Here is a 23958-nt window from a genome sequence, read left to right on the forward strand (position 1 = left end):
GCTTTTTGTGGCCCTACACAACATTTTGTTTGTGGTCCAATCTTTCAATGACTTATTTGTTTATTAATAGATTGCTGAATGCCCTCAACCAAACATCACACACACTCAGTATGTTCACACGTGGTTTGATTGATTGATTGAAACTTTTATTAGTATTGTAGCCAAGTATCCTGGGTTCGTGTATTCTGTGTCCTAATATAATAAAATAATAATGGAGAGTCATGAGAGCAGGTCTGGTCTCCACCACTTCTTTAATTTTCTCTCCTTTCCACCTTCTTCAACAACCCATATTTATAGACCTCTTACGTCACAGCCCTACGGCAACCCTGGAGAGACAAAACTCCTCCTCCTTACCTAACATTCTCTGGTAACTTGGGACACACTGAACTGTTTGTTAGAGTAGATTGCACAGTTCAGGACATATTCTCTACAATCGACCACTAAATGGTAACACCCCAATAAGTTTTCATCTCATCAATTCATGGTATTCACGTGCCAAAAATGGTCCCAAAAAAACACCAGATCTTACATTTCCCACATTTTTACCCACCATGAAGTAAAATGCTCTGCTAAACTGCTGGTAGGCGGAGCAGCAAAGCCTCTGCGCCACTCAAATAACATCAGCGTGACACACATAAAGCAGCCTGTAAAAAAAAGACTGGCTTTCAAAATAAGAGCACGGCAGTAAATTTGGTAACTTGCACACACCACTGCGCATCTCTTTGGAAGGGATGAGAGGATTTAAGCGGTAGAAAATGGATGGATGGATGGGATGGATTTGTATGTGAAAGAAGCCTGAGGGAGGCCATCTGTCACAGTGAGGCGGCGTCACCCCAGGCTGCAGAGACGGTAGTCATATATATATATATATATTATATATATACACTCGGTAAAAAATCTGGGTATTATCTTCGAAACAACTCTCTCCTTTGAGTCACACATTAAAAGCGTTACTAAAACGGCCTTCTTTCATCTCCGTAATATCGCTAAAATTCGCTCCATTTTGTCCACTAAAAACGCTGAGATCATTATCCATGCGTTTGTTACGTCTCGTCTCGATTACTGTAACATATTATTTTGGGGTCTCCCCATGTCTAGCATTAAAAGATTACAGTTGGTACAAAATGCGGCTGCTAGACTTTTGACAAGAACAAGAAAGTTTGATCATATTACGCCTGTACTGTATATACCTTTATATACATATATACATACATATATACCTATACTGTATATACCTTTATATACATATATACATACATATATACCTATACTGTATATACCTTTATATACATACATATATACCTATACTGTATATACCTTTATATACATATATACATACATATATACCTATACTGTATATACCTTTATATACATATATACATACATATATACCTATACTGTATATACCTTTATATACATACATATATACCTATACTGTATATACCCTTATATACATATATACATACATATATACCTATACTGTATATACCTTTATATACATATATACATACATATATACCTATACTGTATATACCTTTATATACATATATACATACATATATACCTATACTGTACATACCTTTATATACATACATATATACCTATACTGTATATACCTTTATATACATATATACATACATATATACCTATACTGTACATACCTTTATATACATATATACATACATATATACCTATACTGTATATACCTTTATATACATATATACATACATATATACCTATACTGGGTCACCTGCACTGGCTTCCTGTGCACTTAAGATGTGACTTTAAGGTTTTACTACTTACGTATAAAATACTACACGGTCTAGCTCCATCCTATCTTGCCGATTGTATTGTACCATATGTCCCGGCAAGAAATCTGCCTTCAAAAGACTCCGGCTTATTAGTGATTCCCAAAGCCCAAAAAAAGTCTGCGGGCTGTAGAGCGTTTTCCGTTCGGGCTCCAGTACTCTGGAATGCCCTCCCGGTAACAGTTCGGGATGCTACCTCAGTAGAAGCATTTAAGTCTCACCTTAAAACTCATCTGTATGCTCTAGCCTTTAAATAGACCTCCTTTTTAGACCAGTTGATCTGCCGTTTCTTTTCTTTTTCTTCTATGTCCCCCCCTCCCTTGTGGAGGGGATCCGGTCCGATGACCATGGATGAAGTACTGGCTGTCCAGAGTCGAGACCCAGGATGGACCGCTCGCCTGTGTATCGGTTGGGGACATCTCCACGCAGCTGATCCGCCTCCGCTTGAGATGGTTTCCCGTGGACGGGACTCTCGCTGCTGTCTTGGATCCGCTTTGAACTGAACTCTCGCGGCTGTGTTGGAGCCACTATGGATTGAACTTTCACAGTATCATGTTAGACCCGCTCCACATCCATTGCTTTCCGTCCCCTAGAGGGGGGGGGGGGTTGCCCACATTTGAGGTCCTCTCCAAGGTTTCTCATAGTCATCATTGTCACTGGCGTCCCACTGGATGTGAATTCTCCCTGCCCACTGGGTGTGAGTTTTCCTTGCCCTTTTGTGGGTTCTTCTGAGGATGTCGTAGTCGTAATGGTTTGTGCAGTCCTTTGTATATATACATATATATATATATATATATATATATATACATGTATATATATATATATATAAATATATATATATATATATACATATATATATATATATATATATTTATATATATATATATATATATATATATATATATTATCAAATGTGAGTGGTGACTTCCGAGCAGCACATGAACTGAATGAAACAGTCAAAAGTGAGCTATTTCTTATTTTAAAAAGGTGCAAACACCAAAGTAGTACAAACATACACAAACGAGTGTAACAGAACTACAGTCATAGTTATAGTATTGTGCTACACAACAATGATGCAACCAACATACACTATATTGCCAAAAGTATTTGGCCACGTGCCTTGACTCACATATGAAGTTGAAGTGCCATCCCATTCCTAAGCCATACGTTTCAATACGCTGTGTTGCAGCTATTACAGTTTCAACTCTTCTGGGAAGGCTGTCCACAAGGTTGCCAAGTGTGTTTATAGCAATTTTCTACCATTCTTCCAAAAGCGCATTGGTGAGGTCACACACTGATGTTGGTGGAGAAGGCCTGGCTCTCAGTCTCCTTTCTAATTTATCCCAAGGGTGTTCTATCGGGTTCAGGTCAGGACTCTGTGCAGGCCAGTCAAGTTCATCCACACCAGACTCTGTCATCCATGTCTTTATGGACCTTGCTTTGTTCACTGGTTGCACAGTCATGTTGGAAGAGGAAGAGGCCCGCGCCAAACTATTCCGACAATGTTGGGAGCATGGAATTGTCCAAAATGTTTTGGTATCCTGGAGCATTCAAAGTTCTTTTCACTAGAACTAAGGGGCCAAGCCCAACTCCTGGAAAAACAACCCCACACCATAATTCCTCCTCCACCAAATTTCACACTCGGCAAATTGCAGTCCGAAATGTAGCGTACTCCTGGCAACCTCCAAACCCAGACTGGTCACTCAGATTGCCAGATGGAAAAATGTGATTCATTAGTCCAGAGTAAGGCGTCTCCACTGCTTTAGAGTCCAGTGGTGATGTCCTTTACACCACTGCATCCCACGCTTTGCATTGGACTTGGTGATGCATGACTTAGATGCAGCTGCTCGGCCATGGAAACCCATTCCATAAATCTCTCTGCGTACTGTACGTGGGCTAATTGGAAGGTCACATGAAGTTTGGAGCTCTGTAGCAAGTGACTGTGCAGAAAGTCTTTGCACTATGCTGACCTCTCTGTCAGTTTACCTGGCCTACCACTTGGTGGCTGAGTTGCTGTTGTTCCATAACTCTTCACTTTTCTTATAATAAAGTTGACTTTGGAATAATTAGGAGCGAGGAAATTTCACGACTGGATTTGTTGCACAGGTGGCATCTTATGACAGTTCCACGCTGGAAATCACTGAGAGTGGCCCATTCTTTCACACATGTTTGTAGAAACAGTCTCCATGCCTGAGTGCTTGATTTGATACACCGGACCAAGTGATGAGGGCACCTGATTCTCATCATATGGATGGGTGGCTTAATACTTTTGCCAATACTTTTATCTTACTGTGGTGCATCAAGAGCAGTGTTTAAAGATGCCTAAAAAAACTGATTATAATTGCTTAACATTGATGGCTGTTTGAGGGACGTCAAGGTTTGTTAAAAGTTTGTGCTGCTGCTGTTCTCACCAGTGCACTGATGATTGTTGAGCTGGTAATTGTAAGAGAATATTTCCCCGCACACACGGCAGCTGTACGCTTTCTTCCCGGTGTGTATTTTCATGTGCCTCGTCAGCTGAGTCTTCAACGGGAATTTCTTACCGCAAACCGAGCACGGAAAGGGTTTCTCCCCAGTGTGGGCCCTCACGTGGGCCACCAGAGTGGAGCGATGGCTGAAGTTCACGTGGCAAATGGAGCAGGAGAAGGGTTTCTCACCGGTGTGCCTCCGCATGTGCCTGACTAGTGTCGAGCGGTCACTAAACCGGGTGTTGCAGACCGAGCAGAGAAACGGTTTCTCTCCGGTGTGCGTTCTGGTGTGTTTCCCCAGGCTGCCCTTCTGAGAGAACCTTTGACCGCAGACTGAGCAAACGAATGGTTTTTCTCCGGTGTGCGTTCTTGTGTGCGTTATCAAATGCTCGTTTCGGAAAAATCCTTTTCCGCAAACCAAGCACATGAAAGGTTTCTCTCCATTGTGACTGTTTGTGTCAGGATCACCAAAAGTTTTGTCAGACTTGGAGATTTTAAAGTTGTCGGTGAGACGTGTCTGGCCTGCTTTAGAGTCTTCATCCTCGTGGTCAGGAGACGATGTGTCCTCGCTATCAAAGATCTTGTCTGCTTGTGATCCTCCTGCATCAGCTTCTGTTGTCATGTGTTGAGTTAGGTTGCTGCTTTGATTCTCCGCCTCACTCCTCTCCTCACTTTCACCTCCGACCTCAACGTCTTCACTCTTCACGATGACCCCAATCACGGGCAAGTTGGAGATATCAGCCTCCTCCTCTTCTTCTTTGACGCGCTCCGTCCTGGGGCTCCACTCCTGCGGCCCAGGGGGGAGATCTTCTTCTTCATGGACTGCAGGACAGACAAATATCCAACAATTATTTTTTTTGGAGGAAACAGGACCTCAGGTGTAAAACCTTGCCAAACAGCGTGTGAGAGAAGGCAAGTCACTGTTTAGTCTTCTCGAAGAAAAACAACATCTTAATCTACGATTTGACTCCCTCGAATGGCCTTGATGCAATCAGGAACAGGCTGTTCTGAAGAACTCCCCCGAGGACTCCTCAAAGATGGACGCTTTTGACCTTCCTTCTTTTCAACAACACCCGGTGTCGAACTTGAGATGGGCCCCAGTCCACAAAAACATTCAACATCTCACCCAAGTTAATTGGGCATACATGCACGCACACGCCCCTCCCCAAATCAACGCCTTCACCACCGCTTAATTCCTCTAGGGTTGTGGATGGCTGAGTAGCGCTTTATAGCGGCCTCACTCCCTCTCTCTTGTAAGTTGGTGTGATTACATGTACCATGTTTATGTGTGCCATGCTATGTGAGGTTTTTTCCTTGGGCTCAGTCTGGACCCCTCCTGAGGGTCTAGCCTTGAACTGATTTTTCTTTTTACTCTTCCCCCTCTCACAATGTCACCCTTTTCTCACCTTTTTGAGGAGGGCCGTAAGTGGCTGATCCGTTGGCGGTCCCGTCTTGTCCCCCCTGTAACGTATGTCTGCTTTTAGCGGGACTGTGCCGTAAATGTAATTTCAGTTCTTATGTGTCTTGTGCATGTTAAGAATGGACAAAATAAAGCTTCTGTCTGCTGTCTGTCTGTTAGTAGCAAAGTAAATATTAGTGCAGGTGATGACTTAAAGTGCAGAGGTGGGCGTGGTCTTTTGTACTCAAGTAAGAGTATTTTCAATTTAGAAATCATTTCTGTTACGCTCATACTAGAAAGTAGAACACATTTAGACCGCCCTTCACACTCTGCGCCCTATAAAAAGTATCTATAATAGTTATATATTTGCTATAAGTACACCTCTGCATATCATGTTGTGGGGGGCGTGGCCTGCGGCCCTGCAGAGAAGGGATGGCTTCGAGATCAGCGACAGGTGCGTAGATGACACAGCTGAGACTGCTTGTCGCTGTGTTAAAGGCGGCCGTCGGGAAGCAGAGGGGGAGTTGTTGATGGTGGGGAGAAAGGACGAGCACGAGCCCAAGTGAGAGAGAAGACGGACAGACGACGGCTGAAAAGCACAGACACTTGGCACAATTCTTACAATAAACATTATTGTAACCATGGAAACGCTTGGCATGTCAGTGATTGGTGGTCCAAAGAACCTGGAGGAGCAAGACCTCCACACATACTGACAGCCATCAGACTGAATAATGCATATGTTCTTTTTTGACTGTACTTAAATATATAAGAGACTGTATTCATGTTATTCACATGTGAATAATGCTGTATAATAGACTGTATTTATGTTATTCACATGCGAATAATGCTGTATAATAGACTGTATTTATGTTATTCACATGTGAATAATGCTGTATAATAGACTTTATTTATGTTATTCACATGTGAATAATGCTGTATAATAGACTGTATTTATGTTATTCACAAGTGAATAATGCTGTATAATAGACAGTATTTATGTTATTCAAATGTGAATAATGCTGTATAATAGACTGTATTTATGTCATTCACATGTGAATAATGCTGTATAATAGACTGTATTTATATTATTCACATGTGAATAATGCTGTATAATAGACTGTATTTATGTTATTCACATGTGAATAATGTTGTATAATAGACTGTATTTATATTATTCACATGTGAATAATGCTGTATAATAGACTTTATTTATATTATTTACATGTGAAAAATGCTGTATAATAGACTGTATTTATATTATTTACATGTGAATAATGCTGTATAATAGACTGTATTTATATTATTCAAATGTGAATAATGCTGTATAATAGACTGTATTTATGTCATTCACATGTGAATAATGCTGTATAATAGACTGTATTTATATTATTCACATGTGAATAATGCTATATAATAGACTGCATTTATATTATTCACATGTGAATAATGCTGTATAATAGACTGTATTTATATTATTCACGTGAATAATGCTGTATAATAGACTGTGTTTGTATTATTCACATGTGAATAATGCTGTAAAATAGAATGTGTATGTCATTCACATGTGAATAATGCTACATAGTAGACTGTATTTACAGTATATCATTCACATGTGTATAATGCTGTATAATAGAATGTATTTATATTATTCACAAGTGGATAATGCTTTATAATAGACTGTATTTATATTATTCACATGTGAATAATGCTGTATAATGGACTGTATTTATATTATTCACATGTGAATAATGCTGTAAAATAGAATGTGTTTATGTTGTTCACATGTGAATAATGCTGTATAATAGACTGTATTTATATTATTCACATGTGAATAATGCTGTATAATAGATTGTATTTACGTTATTCACATGTGAATAATGCTGTATAATAGACTGTATTTAGGCTAAAATTAGTCGTTTTGAAGCATGATACTGATAAAGCATGTGAGAGTGGACATGCTAACTGTCCATGTGAAAGTGAACATGCTAACTGTCCATGTGAGAGTGGACATGCTAACTGTCCATGTGAGAGTGGACATGCTAACTGTCCATGTGAGAGTGGACATGCTAACTGTATATGTGAGAGTGGACATGCTAACTGTCCATGTGAGAGTGGACATGCTAACTGTCCATGTGAGAGTGGACATGCTAACTGTTCATGTGAGAGTGGACATGCTAACTGTTCATGTGAGAGTGGACATGCTAACTGCCCATGTGAGAGTGGACATGCTAACTGTATTGCTAAGTAACATTTGATCTACTTTTATTATTACTTGGTATGTACTTTTTGCACTTTAAAGGCCTGCAAGAAAATGACAGAGATGTTTAAATATCAACATTGAGAAGAATTGTAAAATATCAATCTCATCTTGCCCGCAACGACGCGTCACGTGACTACTATGTCTGTCAGTAACTACGTCTGTCAGTAACTACGTCTGTCACTAACTACATCTGTCACTAACTACATCTGTCACTAACTACAAACCCTGTTTCCATATGAGTTAGATGTAAATATAAACAGAATACAATGATTTGCAAATCCTTTTCAAGCCATATTCAGTTGAATATGCTACAAAGACAACATATTTGATGTTCAAACTCATAAACCTTATTTTTTTTTGCAAATAATAATTAACTTAGAATTTCATGGCTGCAACACGTGCCAAAGTAGTTGGGAAAGGGCATGTTCACCACTGTGTTACATCACCTTTTCTTTTAACAACACTCAATAAACGTTTGGGAACTGAGGAAACTAATTGTTGAAGCTTTGAAAATGGAATTCTTTCCCATTCTTGTTTTATGTAGAGCTTCAGTCCTTCAACAGTCCGGGGTCTCCGCTGTCCTATTTTACGCTTCATAATGCGCCACACATTTTCCATGGGAGACAGGTCTGGACTGCAGGCGGGCCAGGAAAGTACCCGCACTTTTTTTTTTATGAAGCCACGCTGTTGTAACACTTGTCTTGCTGAAATAAGCAGGGGCGTCCATGATAACGTTGCTTGGATGACAACATATGTTGCTCCAAAACCTGTATGTACCTTTCAGCATTAATGGTGCCTTCACAGATGTGTAAGTTACCCATGCCTTGGGCACTAATGCACCCCCATACCATCACACATGCTGGCTTTTACACTTTGCGCCTATAATAATCCGGATGGTCCTTTCCTCTTTGTTCTGGAGGACACCACATCCTCTGTTTCCAAATATAATTTGAAATGTGGACTCATCAAACCACAGAACATCATTCCACTTTGCATCAGTCCTTCTTAGATGAGCCCAGTGAAGCCGGCGGCGTTTCAGGATATTTTTTATAAATGGGTTTGGCTTTGCACAGAAGTGTTTTAAACTTGCATTTACAGATGTAGCGACCAACTGTAGTTACTGACAGTGGTTTTATGAAGTGTTCCTTAAGCCCATGTGGTGATATCCTTTACACACTGATGTCGGTTTTTGATGCAGTACTGCCTGAGGGATCAAAAGTCTGTAATACCATCGCTTACGTGCAGTGATTTCTCCAGATTCTCTGAACTTTTTGATGATTTTACGGACCGTAGATGGTAAAATCCCTAAATTCCTTGCAATAGCTCGTTGAGAAATGTTGTTCTACAATTTTTCGACAATTTGCTTACAAAGTGGTGACCCTCACCCCATCCTTGTTTGTGAATTACTTGGCAATTCATGGAAGCTGCTTTTATAGCCAATCATGGCACCCACCTGTTCCCAATTAGCCTGCACACCTGTGGGATGTTCCATATAAGTGTTTGATGAGCATTACTCTACTTTATCAGTATTTATTGCCACCTTTCCCAACTTCTTTATCACGTGTTGCTGGCATCAAATTCTAAAGTTAATGATTTTTTGCAACAACAACAAAAATGTTTTTGAGTTTGAACATCAAATATGTTGTCTTTGTAGCATATTCAACTGAATATGGCTTGAAAAGGATTTGCAAATCATTGTATTCTGTTTATATTTACATCTAACACAATTTCCCAACTCATATGGAAACAGGGTTTGTACGTCTGTCAGCAACTACGCGGACTAAACCTGCACACGAGTGACAAATACGAATAAACAGCTGGAAGTCAAAGAAGTAAACGAACCTGTTTGTTGATGTTTGTTGAAAAGAGCGTCCAGTAGTTGACGTTGTCGCTCGTTCTCCTCTTTTCTTCTAGAAAGTTCCTCCTCGTATTCTGCTATGGTTCTTTCTAACACTACAAATATTTCTTCCACAGCAGCAGTTAGTCGCTGCTTCACCAACACTCTCAGCATTTCTACTTTGCACATTTTCAGTAAGAATAATATAATAAGGCCATAAAGAAAATATGTTGTAATTCACGCAAAAACACGAGCTTGAAATTATCTCGCTTCGTTATTTTTTTTCTTTACCGAGTTTCCGTTTCCGGCAGACTTGGCTGGATGTCAGCTTTGCGCGTTACTGCCTCTCTCAGGTGTGGAGGAGTAACTACATCCATGACCAGTCACTTGTGTTTATTTCCCTTTCGTCTTCCCTCAAAGCAGTCGGCATTTATGTTATATTTACTGTCATCTGGCGAGGACATAGTCCTTTTTATTTATTTTTTTAAAATTAATTAATTAATTATTTTTTTTTATGTAACTGGCGAAAGATATTGACAACATAAATAAAAAAAAGACTCAAATAAAAACCGGGTGAAAAACATACAAATGTAAAATACATTGGATTTACAGAAGAAAAATACTTACAAAATTGTGTTTTATTCACACGTTAATTCAAAATTATATGTACCAGTTTGTGAATGCTGAGGCATTTATGCAAATGTTTCATATCTCAACACATTTTTTCAAAGTATGATGTATAAATAGACTGTTTATATTATTCACATGTGAATAATAATAATAACTTAGATTTACATCGCGCTTTTCTAAACACTCAAAGCGCTCACAGAGAAGTGAGAAGCCATCATTCATTCACACAATGGTGGTGGTAAGCTACATCTGTAGCCACATCTGCCCTAGGGTAGACTGACGGAAGTGTGGCTGCCAGTTTGCACCTACGGCCCCTCCGACCACCAACTATCATTTATTCACCAGGGCAAAGGGTGAAGTGTCTTGCCCAAGTACACAACGGCAGCGATATTTTGGATGTCAATAAGTGGGAAGCGAACCTGCAACCCTCAGGTTTCTGGCCGGCCGCTCTACCCACTATGCCATGCCGCCCCATCTGAATAATGCTGTATAATAGACTGTACTGTGAATAATAAAAGTACAGTCTATTATACAGCATTATTCACATGTGAATAATGCTGTATAATAGACTGTATTTATGTTATTCACATGTGAATAATGCTGTATAATAGACTGTATTCAAATTATTCACATGTGAATAATGCTGTATAATAGACTGTATTTATATTATTCACATGTGAATAATGCTGTATAATAGACTATATTTATGTTATTCACATGTGAATAATGCTGTATAATAGACTGTATTTATATTATTCACATGTGAATATTGATGTATGATGGACTGTATTTATGTTATTCACATGTGAACAATATGAATACAGTCTATTATACATGGACTGAATTGATCATATTCACATGTATAATAGACTGTATTTATATTATTTACATCTGAATAATATAAGTACAGTCTATTATACAGCATTATTCACATGTGAATAATGCTGTATAATAGACTGTATTTATGTTATTCACATGTGAATAATGCTGTATAATAGACTGTATTTATATTATTCACATGTGAATAATGCTGTATATTGGCTGTATTTATATTATTCACATGTGAATAATGCTGTATAATAGACTGTATTTATGTTATTCACATGTGAATAATATAAATACAGCCAATATACAGCATTATTCACATGTGAATAATGCTGTATAATATACTGTATTTACATTATTCACGTGTGAATAATGATGTATAATAGACTGTCATATACTGTATTTATATTATTCACATGTGAATAATGCTGTATGATGGACACACACACACACACACACACACACACACACACACACACACACACACACACACACACACACACAAACACACACACACACAAGAATGACGTCAAATATTAGACTTAGACTTCCTTTTATCCATCCATCCAGCCATCGATTTTCTACTGCTTGTCCCTTTCGGGGTCGCTGAGTGTGTGAATGTGAGTGTAAATGTTGTCTGTCTTTCTGTGTTGGCTCCATGTGAGACAGACCCCTTCTTTAGTTACTTTTAAGACTTTTCTTCAAACCCATTTTTATTCAATGGCTTTTAACCCAGCATGAGGCTTTAAACAGTTTTTAACTTTTTTTTAACCGTGTTTAACTCTTTAACTGCTTTTTATCTCACAAATTGTTCTTAGGATAATTCGTATTTGCTTTTTCAATGTGTATTTTACTTCTGTTTAAAATTTTTTTTTTTTTTAGTTTGTCCTTTGCATACTTGCCAACCCTTCCAGATTTTCTGGGAAACTCACGAAATTCAGCGCCTCTCCCGAAAACCTCCCGGGACAAATTTTCTCTCGAAAATCTGCCGAAATTCAGACAGAGCTGGAGGCCACGCCCCCTCCAGCTCCATGCGGACCTGAGTGAGGACAGCCTGTTTTCACATCCGCTTCCCCACAGTATAAACAGAGTGTCTGCCCAATGACGTTATAACTGAATGATGGAGGGCGAGTTCTTGGTTTCTTATGTGGGTTCATTGTTAGGCAGTCTCATTAACGTCCTCCCAGCGCGGTAACAACACACAACAACAGCAGTCACGTTTTCGTCTACCGTAAAGCAGTTCGTATGCTGTAAACAGCAATGTTGTGACACTCTTAAACAGGACAATACTGCCATCTACTGTAAATGCACCACAACACCTCCAGGCAACACCTCCAAGCAACTTCAACCCTTTACTGATATCCTCTTCCTTTCACAAAACTTATTAGAGTGTTACCATTTAGTGGTCAATTGTACGGAATATGTACTGAACTGTGCATCCATCCATCCATTTTCTACCGCTTATTCCCTTTTGGGGTGGCGGGGGGCGCTGGCGTCTATCTCATCTACAATCGGGCGGAAGGCGGGGTACACCCTGGACAAGTCACCACCTCATCGCAGGGCCAACACAGATAGACAGACAACATTCACACACTAGGGACCATTTAGTGTTGCCAATCAACCTATCCCCAGGTGCATGTCTTTGGAGGTGGGAGGGGCCTATCCCCAGGTGCATGTCTTTGGAGGTGGGAGGGGCCTATCCCCAGGTGCATGTCTTTGGAAGTGGGAGGAAGCCGGAGTACCCGGAGGGAACCCACGCATTCACGGGGAGAACATGCAAACTCCACACAGAAAGATCCCGAGCCTGGATTTGAACCCAGGACTGCAGGACCTTCGTATTGTGAGGCAGCGCACTAACCCCTCTGCCACCGTGAAGCCCTATATATATATATATATATATATATATATATATATATATATATATATATATATATATATATATATATATATAAAATAAACAAACAGAGTGCAAAACCAGATGCTCACTCAATCTCAGTAAATAACTTCAATTTGGAACACAGCATCATCGTTTTCACAGCTTTTTGCTTGTTAGAAGTAGAGTGTTTGAATGTAGAGTTCTAAATCTTTTTTAAAGGCACAAAAACAGTTCGGGTATTGAGAACATTTATGAATATAAAACTTAGCCAATAGTATAATGAGATTGCAAAGGTCGAATTCATTTTCAAACGAACAGGTTACTCATCAGTTATTCAGTACTTGAGTAGTTTTTTTCACAAAATACTTTTTTACTTTTACTCAAGTAAATATTTGGGTGACTACTCCTTACTTTTACTTGAGTAATACATCTCTAAAGTAACTGTACTCTTGACAATACTGTTACTTTGAGTACAATTTCTGGCTTCTCTACCCACCTCTGCCCATCTGTTTGTTTTATTGTCCTTTATCCCCCTTGTTTTGGAGTGAAGTTTTATTTATTGTGTTTAGTACTTCCCATACCATTTTTGAGTTACATTTTGTTTTTAGTGGGAGGAAGCCGGAGTACCCGGAGGGAACCCACGCATTCACGGGGAGAACATGCAAACTCCACACAGAAAGATCCCCAGCCTGGATTTGAACCCAGGACTGCAGGACCTTCGTATTGTGAGGCAGACGCACTAACCCCTCTGCCACCGTGAAGCCCTGAACTGTGCAATCTACTAATAAAAGTTTCAATCAATCAATCAATCATGCATATGTGACAATAACATCTACAGCTTTTAGAGTGTGCAGTGCACACCTGGCACACAACAGCTGTAAAGATACTCCTCCCCTCTTAACCACGCCCCCCACCCCCCATCTCCCGAAATCGGAGGTCTCAGGGTTGCATGTATGCATGTATATATGCATGTGTGTATATATGCATGCATCAGTGATGTGCCTCACCTGCCACCAGGTGGCATAACCATGAGATGTTCCAAAACAAAGTAATAAAATAAAATACGTTTTTAGTTTATGCTTTCTATGTGATTTTGGTGTGATTTCTGTATATTTTGATCATTTCCATGGTCAAAAATCACGGAAATTCCATGTTTCCTGATCAAAACAATGCAGCAGACGAGAAGTGAGGCGGACACAGGCGGTGCCTCCACAGCTACACACAGTGTTTATTGGGCGTGTGTGTGCGAAGCGGCGCATGCTTGTTGCCACGTGGAAAAGGCTGGTCTTGAGGCAGCAAGTACCTCTGCCTCAAGGTAGGGGGCGATATATTGTCAACTTGCAGTTGAATGCCTCAGCAGTACTCGGACTCGCCACACTGGGAGAAGTGGGGGCGCTCAAGCTAGCAGACACAGGTCTCTCCAGCAGAAGCCAGTCTTTTTTTTATTTTAACTGTATTTATAACAATCATGGCATTTTTATTTTAGCCTTTAAATAGACCTCCTTTTTAGACCAGTTGATCTGCCGCTTCTTTTCTTTCTCCTATGTCCCCCCCTCCCTTGTGGAGGGGGTCCGGTCCGATGACCATGGATGAAGTACTGACTGTCCAGAGTCGAGACCCAGGATGGACCGCTCGTCGGGACCCAGGATGGACCGCTCGCCTGTATCGGTTGGGGACATCTCTACGCTGCTGATCCGCTTCAGATGGTTTCCTGTGGACGGGACTCTCGCTGCTGTCTTGGAGCCACTATGGATTGAACTTTCACAGTATCATGTTGGACCCGCTCGACATCCATTGCTTTCGGTCCCCTAGAGGGGGGGGGTTGCCCACATCTGAGGTCCTCTCCAAGGTTTCTCATAGTCAGCATTGTCACTGGCGTCCCACTTGATGTGAATTCTCCCTGCCCACTGGGTGTGAGTTTTCCTTGCCCTTTTGTGGGTTCTTCCGAGGATGTTGTAGTCGTAATGATTTGTGCAGTCCTTTGAGACATTTGTGATTTGGGGCTATATAAATAAACATTGATTGATTGATTGATTGATTTATTACAGTAAGCCAGTGTTGCGGGTGTTTTTTGTCGGATGCAAAAATACTGTTTAGTTTCTTGGAATGAAATTGAATTAAATGAATGTGTCTGACAAAATGGAGGATTATAAACTGTTCCAAGATGAAATACTTCCTTAAACTGGACTTTCTTTTTTTTTTTTTCTTCTTTGTCATGAAAAAGGGACGTTTTTGTCATGAAAAAGGGAGTTTTTTGTGGTTTGTGCACTATTTGTAAGTGTATATTGTGTTTTTTTATATTGATTTAATAAAAATTTTTTTATTTTTTATTTTTTTTTATAAAAAATTATTCTGCGGCCCGGTACCAGTCGGGCCACGGCCCGGTACAGTGCTCCCCCAACCCCGTGGCCCGGTGGTTGGGGGAGCACTGGTTTACAGTGTATCTGTCCCAGTGTTCATAGTTTTGTTAGATACAAAAACTGCAATACCATGTGACCAAAGCATTAAACTGTTTTTTTTTTAAAGCGTTAAATCTTTGACAATAAACATAATAATACAATTACAATGTAATGAATATACATTTGTTTATTGTGAGTTGGCAGCTACAATACAAGTCTTCATGCATCCATGTTACATCTTCTAAGTCACTGCAGCCTAAACCAGATGACTTTAGCTTCTTTATGTCCAGTCACTCCCCAAAGTGTCAACAACTCACATTTCAGCAGGCATTTGTTAGATTATATGAATATATATATTGTCAGAAGACAATACTGTACAAGTAAGAACTCCATTACAGAGTAGTCTGTGTACAGCTTGTGCACATTTATTGTTCACTGAAAATGAGCAGACACAGGCGTGTTGCCAGATGTTTACACAGTAAATATGCAAGCTGTACACCTGCTACTCTAAAACAGGGGTGTCCAAACTCATAGAAAAACTAAGCATTTTGATATTTTTCATTGTTCAAAACAAATACAATATATATGTATTTATTAACCCTTTAGGGCTACCCTCACGTTTAGTCCCGGGGACCCGGAAAGGTCTTAAGTCATAAATATGTTTAAAAAAAAAAAAAAAGAAAATAAAAAGCCAACATCCTGCTTACTGCATCTGTTGATATAAAGTTTAAAATAAAAAAATCGTTGCCATTTTTGCCAAAGAAAACTTTTTTTTTTTTTGGCAACACAAAGTATGTAATCTTTTCCATCCATCCATTTTCTACCGCTTATTCCCTTTAGGGTGGAATATTTGATGTGAAGTATTTGGAGCCTTAAAAAGGTCAATCATCTATAACAACATTGATTTGAATTCATTCTTATTTTTTGAACATACATCCATCCATTTTCTACCGCTTATTCCCTTCCGGGTGGCGGGGGGGCGCTGGAGCCTATCTCAGCTACAATCGGGCGGAAGGCGGGGTACACCCTGGACAAGTCGTAACCTCATCGCAGTATTTTTTTGAACAATGTAAGTTAAAAAAACAAAAAAACACTAAAACTCTTCAGGATCCAAAAGGGAACCACTCAAAAAATGTGTGGTAAATATACATATTTATTTAAAAAAATATTTGGGCCAAAGGGGGCACAATTCAATTTCTTCCACATTTGTTATTTCATATGTTGACCAGAGGAGGAGCACTTAACATTTTTACACGCACTTGTTATTTCATATGTTGACCAGAGGAGGAGCACTTAAAATGTTTACACACACACTTGTTATTTCATATGTTGACCAGAAGGGGGAGCACTTAATTTTTTTACAGACACACACACACACACACTTGTTATTTCATATGTTGACCATAGAGGGAACACTTTTTAAAAGTGACACAGTCCATTTGAAAAATCCCTCCTTTTTGGGACCACCCTCAAATGAGACATTGTCTATTAGTTGTAATGTTATTGGGACCATCATTTATGTCATCACTTCTTCACACCTCCTCATGTGGAAGATACTTTTCCTTCTTCATGTCTCAAGACAGATAGAAATACAACACACACACACACACATACATACACACACACACACACACACACACACACACACACACACACACACACACACACACACACACACACACACACACACACACACACACACACACACACAACATGCAATATTTGCCCAAAAATATTTCCAAGTGCAATACTTGACATGAAGATTATAGAGCCTTTAAATTGCCAATAATTAATAGCATCATTTATTTAGATTCATTATTATTTTTGAGTAATAACAGTTTGAAAGTTAAATGCAGCTTAGTGTTATTGGAGTCATTTTGTCTTGTTACATTTCCCATTTGCTGTTTTATTCAACTTTTTTTGTGACGTTTATTAAAATGTTTTATTGGATAGTATTTTTAGAATGCTCACCACCAAATCCTCCACACGGGACAGGCTAACCTCCTCCAACCTCCGAGGACAAAGCTACGAACAATGGGAGACCGGGCTTTCTGCTCCGCCAGTCCCAGCCTTTGGAACGCTCTCCCTGACCACCTGAGGGCACCACAGACTGTGAAAGCTTTAAAAAAAGGCTTAAAAACCGTTCTTTTAAAAAATAGCCTTTTTTTTCTTCGATATATGCATACTAGTTCTAGCTGTTAGACGGTTCTAGTTTTTGATTTGAATTTATGATCTTTTTATTTTTATTTTTTAATACACTGTAGCACTTTGAAGTTGCTTGCTCAATGTAAACTGCTTTGTACAAATAACATCTATTATTATATTATTAATGCTATTAAAAATAAAATAGCTGTTGGTTGCAAATGGCCCCCGGGTCGCACTTTGGACACCCCTGCTCAGACGCAAATCCAAGTGACATTCAACAAATGTATATATGCCAAAGACTTTCACCATAAATAACGGGGGCGCACTCCGGTGTGGCTCAGATGGTAGAGCGGCTGTTCAGGAACTAGGGTTCTTTTCTTTTGGGTACAAATCCAATTTCCACCATGCTGGGTCACTGCCGGCGTGTCCTTGGGCAAGATGCTTCCGCCAGTCTAGTCCAGGGCAGCAGCGGCTTCTAATGGAGCTTACCACCAAATGTTAGTTCGTACTGAAACTCGCTCAGAGTCACTAAAACCAAGCGCCACATAAGAGTAATCTACCAAGTAACTAAGAATCATTTTGCGTCCTTGCTGGTGTGTCTTCTTCTGATGTGCTTGGCCAACACGGAACGGACACTAAAGCTGCCGCCGCAGAAGGAGCAGGAATACGGTTTCTCTCCGGTGTGAGTTCTAATGTGAATCTTCAAATATCCTTTCTGAGAGAAGGTTTTCCCGCAGGTGGCGCAGCCGAAGACCGGACCCTGACTCTGTGTCCTGGTGTGCGTCTTCGCGTGTCGGCTCAAGTTCCCCTTCTGGGAGAACGTTTCGCCGCAGACGGAGCAGGCGTGAGGTTTCTCTCCGGTGTGCGTCCTCATGTGTTGGACCAGCGCCGATCTCACGCCGAAGCTGGTCCCGCAAAGTGAGCAGGGGTGCGGTTTTTCTCCGCTGTGCGTCCTGGCGTGACGGTTCAAATGTCCCTTGATGGTGAAGGCTTTGCCGCACACGGAGCACACGAAGGGTCTCTCCCCGGTGTGATATCTGGTGTGTGTTTTCAGAGTTCCCTTTTTGCCAAAAGTTTTGTCGCAATGAGAGCATTTGAAGCTTTTTCCGTCAGTTTTATCCTCGTCTTCGGTGTCAGAAGAAGGCGACGTCATGTCCTCATTTTCTGAAAGTGGAGCTATGAGCCTCTCTGCTTGTGATCCTCCATCAGCTTCTGTCTTTCGTTCCTCCTCTTCTTTGATGTGAGGGGGCTCCGGCTCCTCTTTGACGTGGATAAGTTCCAGCTCCTCCTCGTCCTCAAAGTGGGGCGGCTGTGTCTCCTCCTCTTCCTCTTTGATGTAGATGAGTTCTGGCTCCTCATCTTCCTCCTTAAAGTGGGGCTGCTCTGGCTCCTTCTGCTCCAACTTGGAGCGCCACTCCTGCGGCTGAGGAGAACAATTTTCTTCGCTGACGTCTGCGGGACACAACAAGACAAACATTGTCAGGTTCAAACACCGAACCATCTATTAAACAAGACAAGAAGCAAGGAATCAAACACAGGATTCAATTTAGTATTTGTACAGTGTCAACCCGCTGCTCTGAGGAACAAGAGCCACACGCCTCCTCATTTATTTGGGCATTACCTGATTACATAACTGCAGCTGCTTCTAAGGGGAGGGGTCATAAATAGCTGCTGCACTGGGTCAAAAACAGTTCAAACAAAAAAGGTGCTTGGAGCGGTGTCAGGTTTGCCCCCTCTCTGTTTAAGTTAAAGTTAAAGTATCAATGATAGTCACACACACAGTAGGTGTGGTGAAATTTGTCTTCGGCATGTGTCCCCTTTTTCACCCCCTGGGAGGTGAGGGGAGCAGTGTGAAGTGTTTTGTGCAGAGGAATATTTTTGATTTGTACGTTTTCAGAGTGTGCTTGTTCTATTTTTGGCCGAAGTAAAACAAAGAAAACAACCTGGAGTTGTCTTTAGTTTTAAGTTATCATGCCATGATTTTACCATTACCGCCAACTTGGTAATAGAAGTTCCTCCATGCGGTCTCTTACCATGAATTGATTAACGTGGACCCCGACTTGAACAAGTTGGAAAACTTATTGGGGTGTTACCATTTAGTGGTCAATTGTACGGAATATGTACTGTACTGTGCAATCTACTAATAAAAGTTTCTATCAATCAAAAAAAAAACTGAGCTAAATTGACTTTGACGCCCCTGCTTTAGGTAATGTTGCAATTTTCAATGCCAACAGAGAAATTGACAAAAAAAAAAAAAAAACGCTCTACTTTTCAAAAAATGTGCTAGCTTGATGCTAAGATACACATTGGCGTTGCTATTGACTGTCTACTGATTAGCATTAGCGATTGAAAGGCGCCAAGTTTGGTTATGAAATGTATCGTTTTATTCCTGAATTAACTCAGGGAAATGTATGTTTTGAATAGTTTTAATCATTATTATCGTCATTGGAATTATTAGAAGTATTATACCTATCGTGTATTCGGTATTTGCGTTGTTTATTTTACAGGCTGGGCTGAAAAATGTCATTGTTTGCTAATGCTTACTGTCCCTTTAAGAGTGTGTGGGCTGTTTGCTGCAGTGAGCGCCAGGTGTGGACACATGTGGCTGTTTGCTACTATTAGGAGTATTGTCGGCATGTTTAAGACAAGTGTGCAGGTTGTTTCTTTAATGTTAATAAGGATACAATGCTATACTTATAACAATTTTATTGACATATTGATGCTATTTATAGTCGCGGTGCAATTTTTTCTTCTTCCATAAATTAATTGAAAAGCATTGCCTTCTTATTTGTTACGTGGGAAAATGCAAATTAACTGGCATTAAAAACAAAGTAAAGGTGCCACATTGTAGTCAGAGGCTAACTTCCATCTGCAGTCCCTGACAGGTTGATGGCACATCCAATTAAGTTTATAAGGAGGAATAAAAAATAAGAAAATCAAAAAAGCATTAGAGGAAGGGGTCTTGCAGCCTTGTTGTTTGTATCGACTCAGTGGCGCCCCCTGTGGACTTGAAGTCTTTATCATGTGTTACCGTTCAAGCCGAGGTTTGCTAGCATAGACATGTTGTAAGTCAACGCAACATTGGCTGTGAGAGATTGGGCCGCCATCTTGAAGTGGTGATGAGGAGCAGCCTAAACTGACAGTCGACAGGTAGAAAACAAAGATGCTAAACTGACAGTCGACAGGTAGAAAACAAAGATGCTAAACTGACGGTTGACAGGTAGAAAACAAAGATGCTAAACTGACAGTTGACAGGTAGAAAACAAAGATGCTAAACTGACAGTTGACAGGTAGAAAACAAAGATGCTAAACTGACAGTTGACAGGTAGAAAACAAAGATGCTAAACTGACAGTTGACAGGTAGAAAACAAATATGCTAAACTGACAGTTGACAGGTAGAAAACAAAGATGCTAAGCTGACGGTTGACAGGTAGAAAACAAATATGCTAAGCTGACGGTTGACAGGTAGAAAACAAATATGCTAAGCTGACAGTTGACAGGTAGAAAACAAAGATGCTAAACTGACGGTTGACAGGTAGAAAACAAAGATGCTAAACTGACGGTTGACAGGTAGAAAACAAAGATGCTAAACTGACAGTTGACAGGTAGAAAACAAAGATGCTAAGCTGACAGTTGACAGGTAGAAAACAAAGATGCTAAGCTGACAGTTGACAGGTAGAAAACAAAGATGCTAAACTGACAGTTGACAAGTAGAAAACAAAGATGCTAAACTGACAGTTGACAGGTAGAAAACAAAGATGCTAAACTGACAGTTGACAGGTAGAAAACAAAGATGCTAAACTGACAGTTGACAGGTAGAAAACAAAGATGCTAAACTGACAGTTGACAGGTAGAAAACAAAGATGCCAAACTGACAGTTGACAGGTAGAAAACAAAGATGCTAAACCGACAGTTGACAAGTTGAAAACAAAGATGCTAAACTGACGGTTGACAGGTAAAAAACAAATATGCTAAACTGATGGTTGACAGGTAGAAAACAAAGATGCTAAACTGACAGTTGACAGGTAGAAAACAAAGACGCTAAACTGACAGTTGACAGGTAGAAAACAAAGACGCTAAATCGACAGTTGACAGGTAGAAAACAAAGATGCCAAACTGACAGTTGACAGGTAGAAAACAAAGATGCTAAACTGACAGTTGACAGGTAGAAAACAAAGATGCTAAACTGACGGTTGACAGGTAGAAAACAAATATGCTAAACTGATGGTTGACAGGTAGAAAACAAAGATGCTAAACTGACGGTTGACAGGTAGAAAACAAATATGCTAAACTGACAGTTGACAGGTAAAAAACAAATATGCTAAACTGATGGTTGACAGGTAGAAAACAAAGATGCTAAACTGACAGTTGACAGGTAGAAAACAAAGATGGTGTTCAGCGTTTTCCTGCTCAAAAGAGCAGACTGTTAAAAACAGGAATCGGGGGATTACTTTTCATAAGTCAGATTTAACAGTAACATACTATTGGTTGTATTTTGTGAAAAGAATATTAGCACAGAGTTGAGAAGGAGTAAAGATCTTCAATAGTACTGAAATGGTAGCCGCTAGCAAACAAGAGTATGACCATAATAGAATTGCTTGTCATTGAAATTACTTACATTTCAAAATGTCATACTTGAATAACATAAAGTTGAAATAAATGATTGTGACACCGAAAACAAAATTCACCAGCCGCCCCTGATTATGATGCTTTCTCATTTTAGTCAAAGTATTAGACAATACTTTCTTAACAGTATAATTGTAAGCAGGAATAAGTCTTCAAGTAACAATATTCAAATACTAACATTGTTGGCTAAGGCAGAATTTGCTTTTATTGTGAATCCAGTGAAACAGATTGGTGGTTTTAGCTGATATAAAGACTTTCTGGTGTTTTATGTTGAAGTATTTGGCAGACGCTTTCATCCAAAGTGACATACATGAAAAATACATATAAAACAATCAGTGTAAACATGATCATTTAAGAGAAGAATGTAATATAAAATATCAATACAAAGTGTCAAGACAGAATGCTGCAGCAACAGAGATACAGTCTATAAGATATATAGATATCTAATGTATTCATACATTGTTTATGTAGCATGTATATATAACCTCATCATATTGTTTCTTCAACTTAAAAATAGCTGACCTTTTTTCCCTCTTCTCTGGGATTATATTACCAGTTTTGTTCTGCTCACTTATACATATAAGAATATTTTATTACTGTTAAGCAAACTATGAATAATAAAACATGTGTCCTTTGTCATAGCTACACGTATGAGAGAAAAGGGGGTGAAAATGAGTGGTATTTAGTGAAGTAAGATGAATGAAATGTGCTGACAGTTCATTTTTCCTGCCAAATGAATTGCACTGAGTGGAGCGCATCACCACTCCAAGATGGCGGCCCCGCGTCTCGTCAGTAGCGCTGCATGCTGCCTCCCCTTCCAACATGTCTATGTCTGTTAGAACTTACTGGAATGTTGTATTGATGCATCGTTGACATATCTGACACAACTTCACAATGCTCACAGGGATAAAAAAAGAATCAAACCAACCTGAAAACACAACTTGATGTTTGTTGAAAAGAGCGTCCAGTAGTTGACGTTGTCGCTCGTTCTCCTCTTTTCTTCTAGAAAGTTCCTCCTCGTATTCTGCTATGGTTCTTTCTAACACTACAAATATTTCTTCCACAGCAGCAGTTAGTCGCTGCTTCACCAACACTCTCAGCATTTCTACTTTGCACATTTTCACACAATCACAACACTTAAGCGTCGATCACTTCCGGCTTTGTCTCTTTGTTAGCAGCTAACGAGCTAAGCTAGCCCGAGGTGATTCAAAGTTTACCGAGACGAGGAAATAATTCCGTATTTTCCGCCGTTGCAAAATTTAAATATTTAACTCACAACTACGACGGAATTCCACCGCGACTTGTGAGTGGATTTATCACGCGTGTCGTGGATGTCATTAAAAACATCCACCGCTGTCACGTGACTGATGACGTGTGACGCATTTTACGTCACCGGGTACGTGATGACGTTCGTTCTATTTTTATTTTGAATTTACAACCCCCTGGCGCTGTTTTGTACTGTTTTCATAATGTTCTATATTGTTGTATATTGTTGTTTGAATTACTGTTTGTAATTGTTGAATTATATAAACAAACTTTAAAAAAACAAAAAAAAAAACGTGGCGACGGTCGTTGAAAAAGCAACGCGATTGTAAAATGAAACAATCGTGCGAGAATGAATGAATACGTTATTCCAAATAAAAGACAGAATGCGACACACAATTGTTTTTTCTTTTTTGGGTCAT

The 23958-nt window shown here is 39.8% G+C and overlaps 1 protein-coding gene across 1 annotated transcript; it reads right to left on the reverse strand.

Annotated features, from left to right (window-relative positions):
• Positions 1-2771: 2771 nt before the first annotated feature.
• On the reverse strand, positions 2772-23656 carry LOC133548277 (zinc finger protein 892-like). Its single transcript, XM_061893594.1, has 4 exons — positions 23202-23656; positions 18231-19099; positions 9778-10006; positions 2772-5098 (listed from the first exon to the last, which is right to left on the reverse strand). The coding sequence occupies exons 1-4, from the start codon at positions 23389-23391 to the stop codon at positions 4191-4193; spliced, it is 2196 nt and encodes a 731-aa protein (XP_061749578.1). The 5' UTR covers positions 23392-23656; the 3' UTR covers positions 2772-4190.
• Positions 23657-23958: the final 302 nt, after the last annotated feature.

Source organism: Nerophis ophidion, linkage group LG02 (assembly GCF_033978795.1).
Source record: "Nerophis ophidion isolate RoL-2023_Sa linkage group LG02, RoL_Noph_v1.0, whole genome shotgun sequence".
Lineage (NCBI taxonomy): Eukaryota > Metazoa > Chordata > Actinopteri > Syngnathiformes > Syngnathidae > Nerophis > Nerophis ophidion.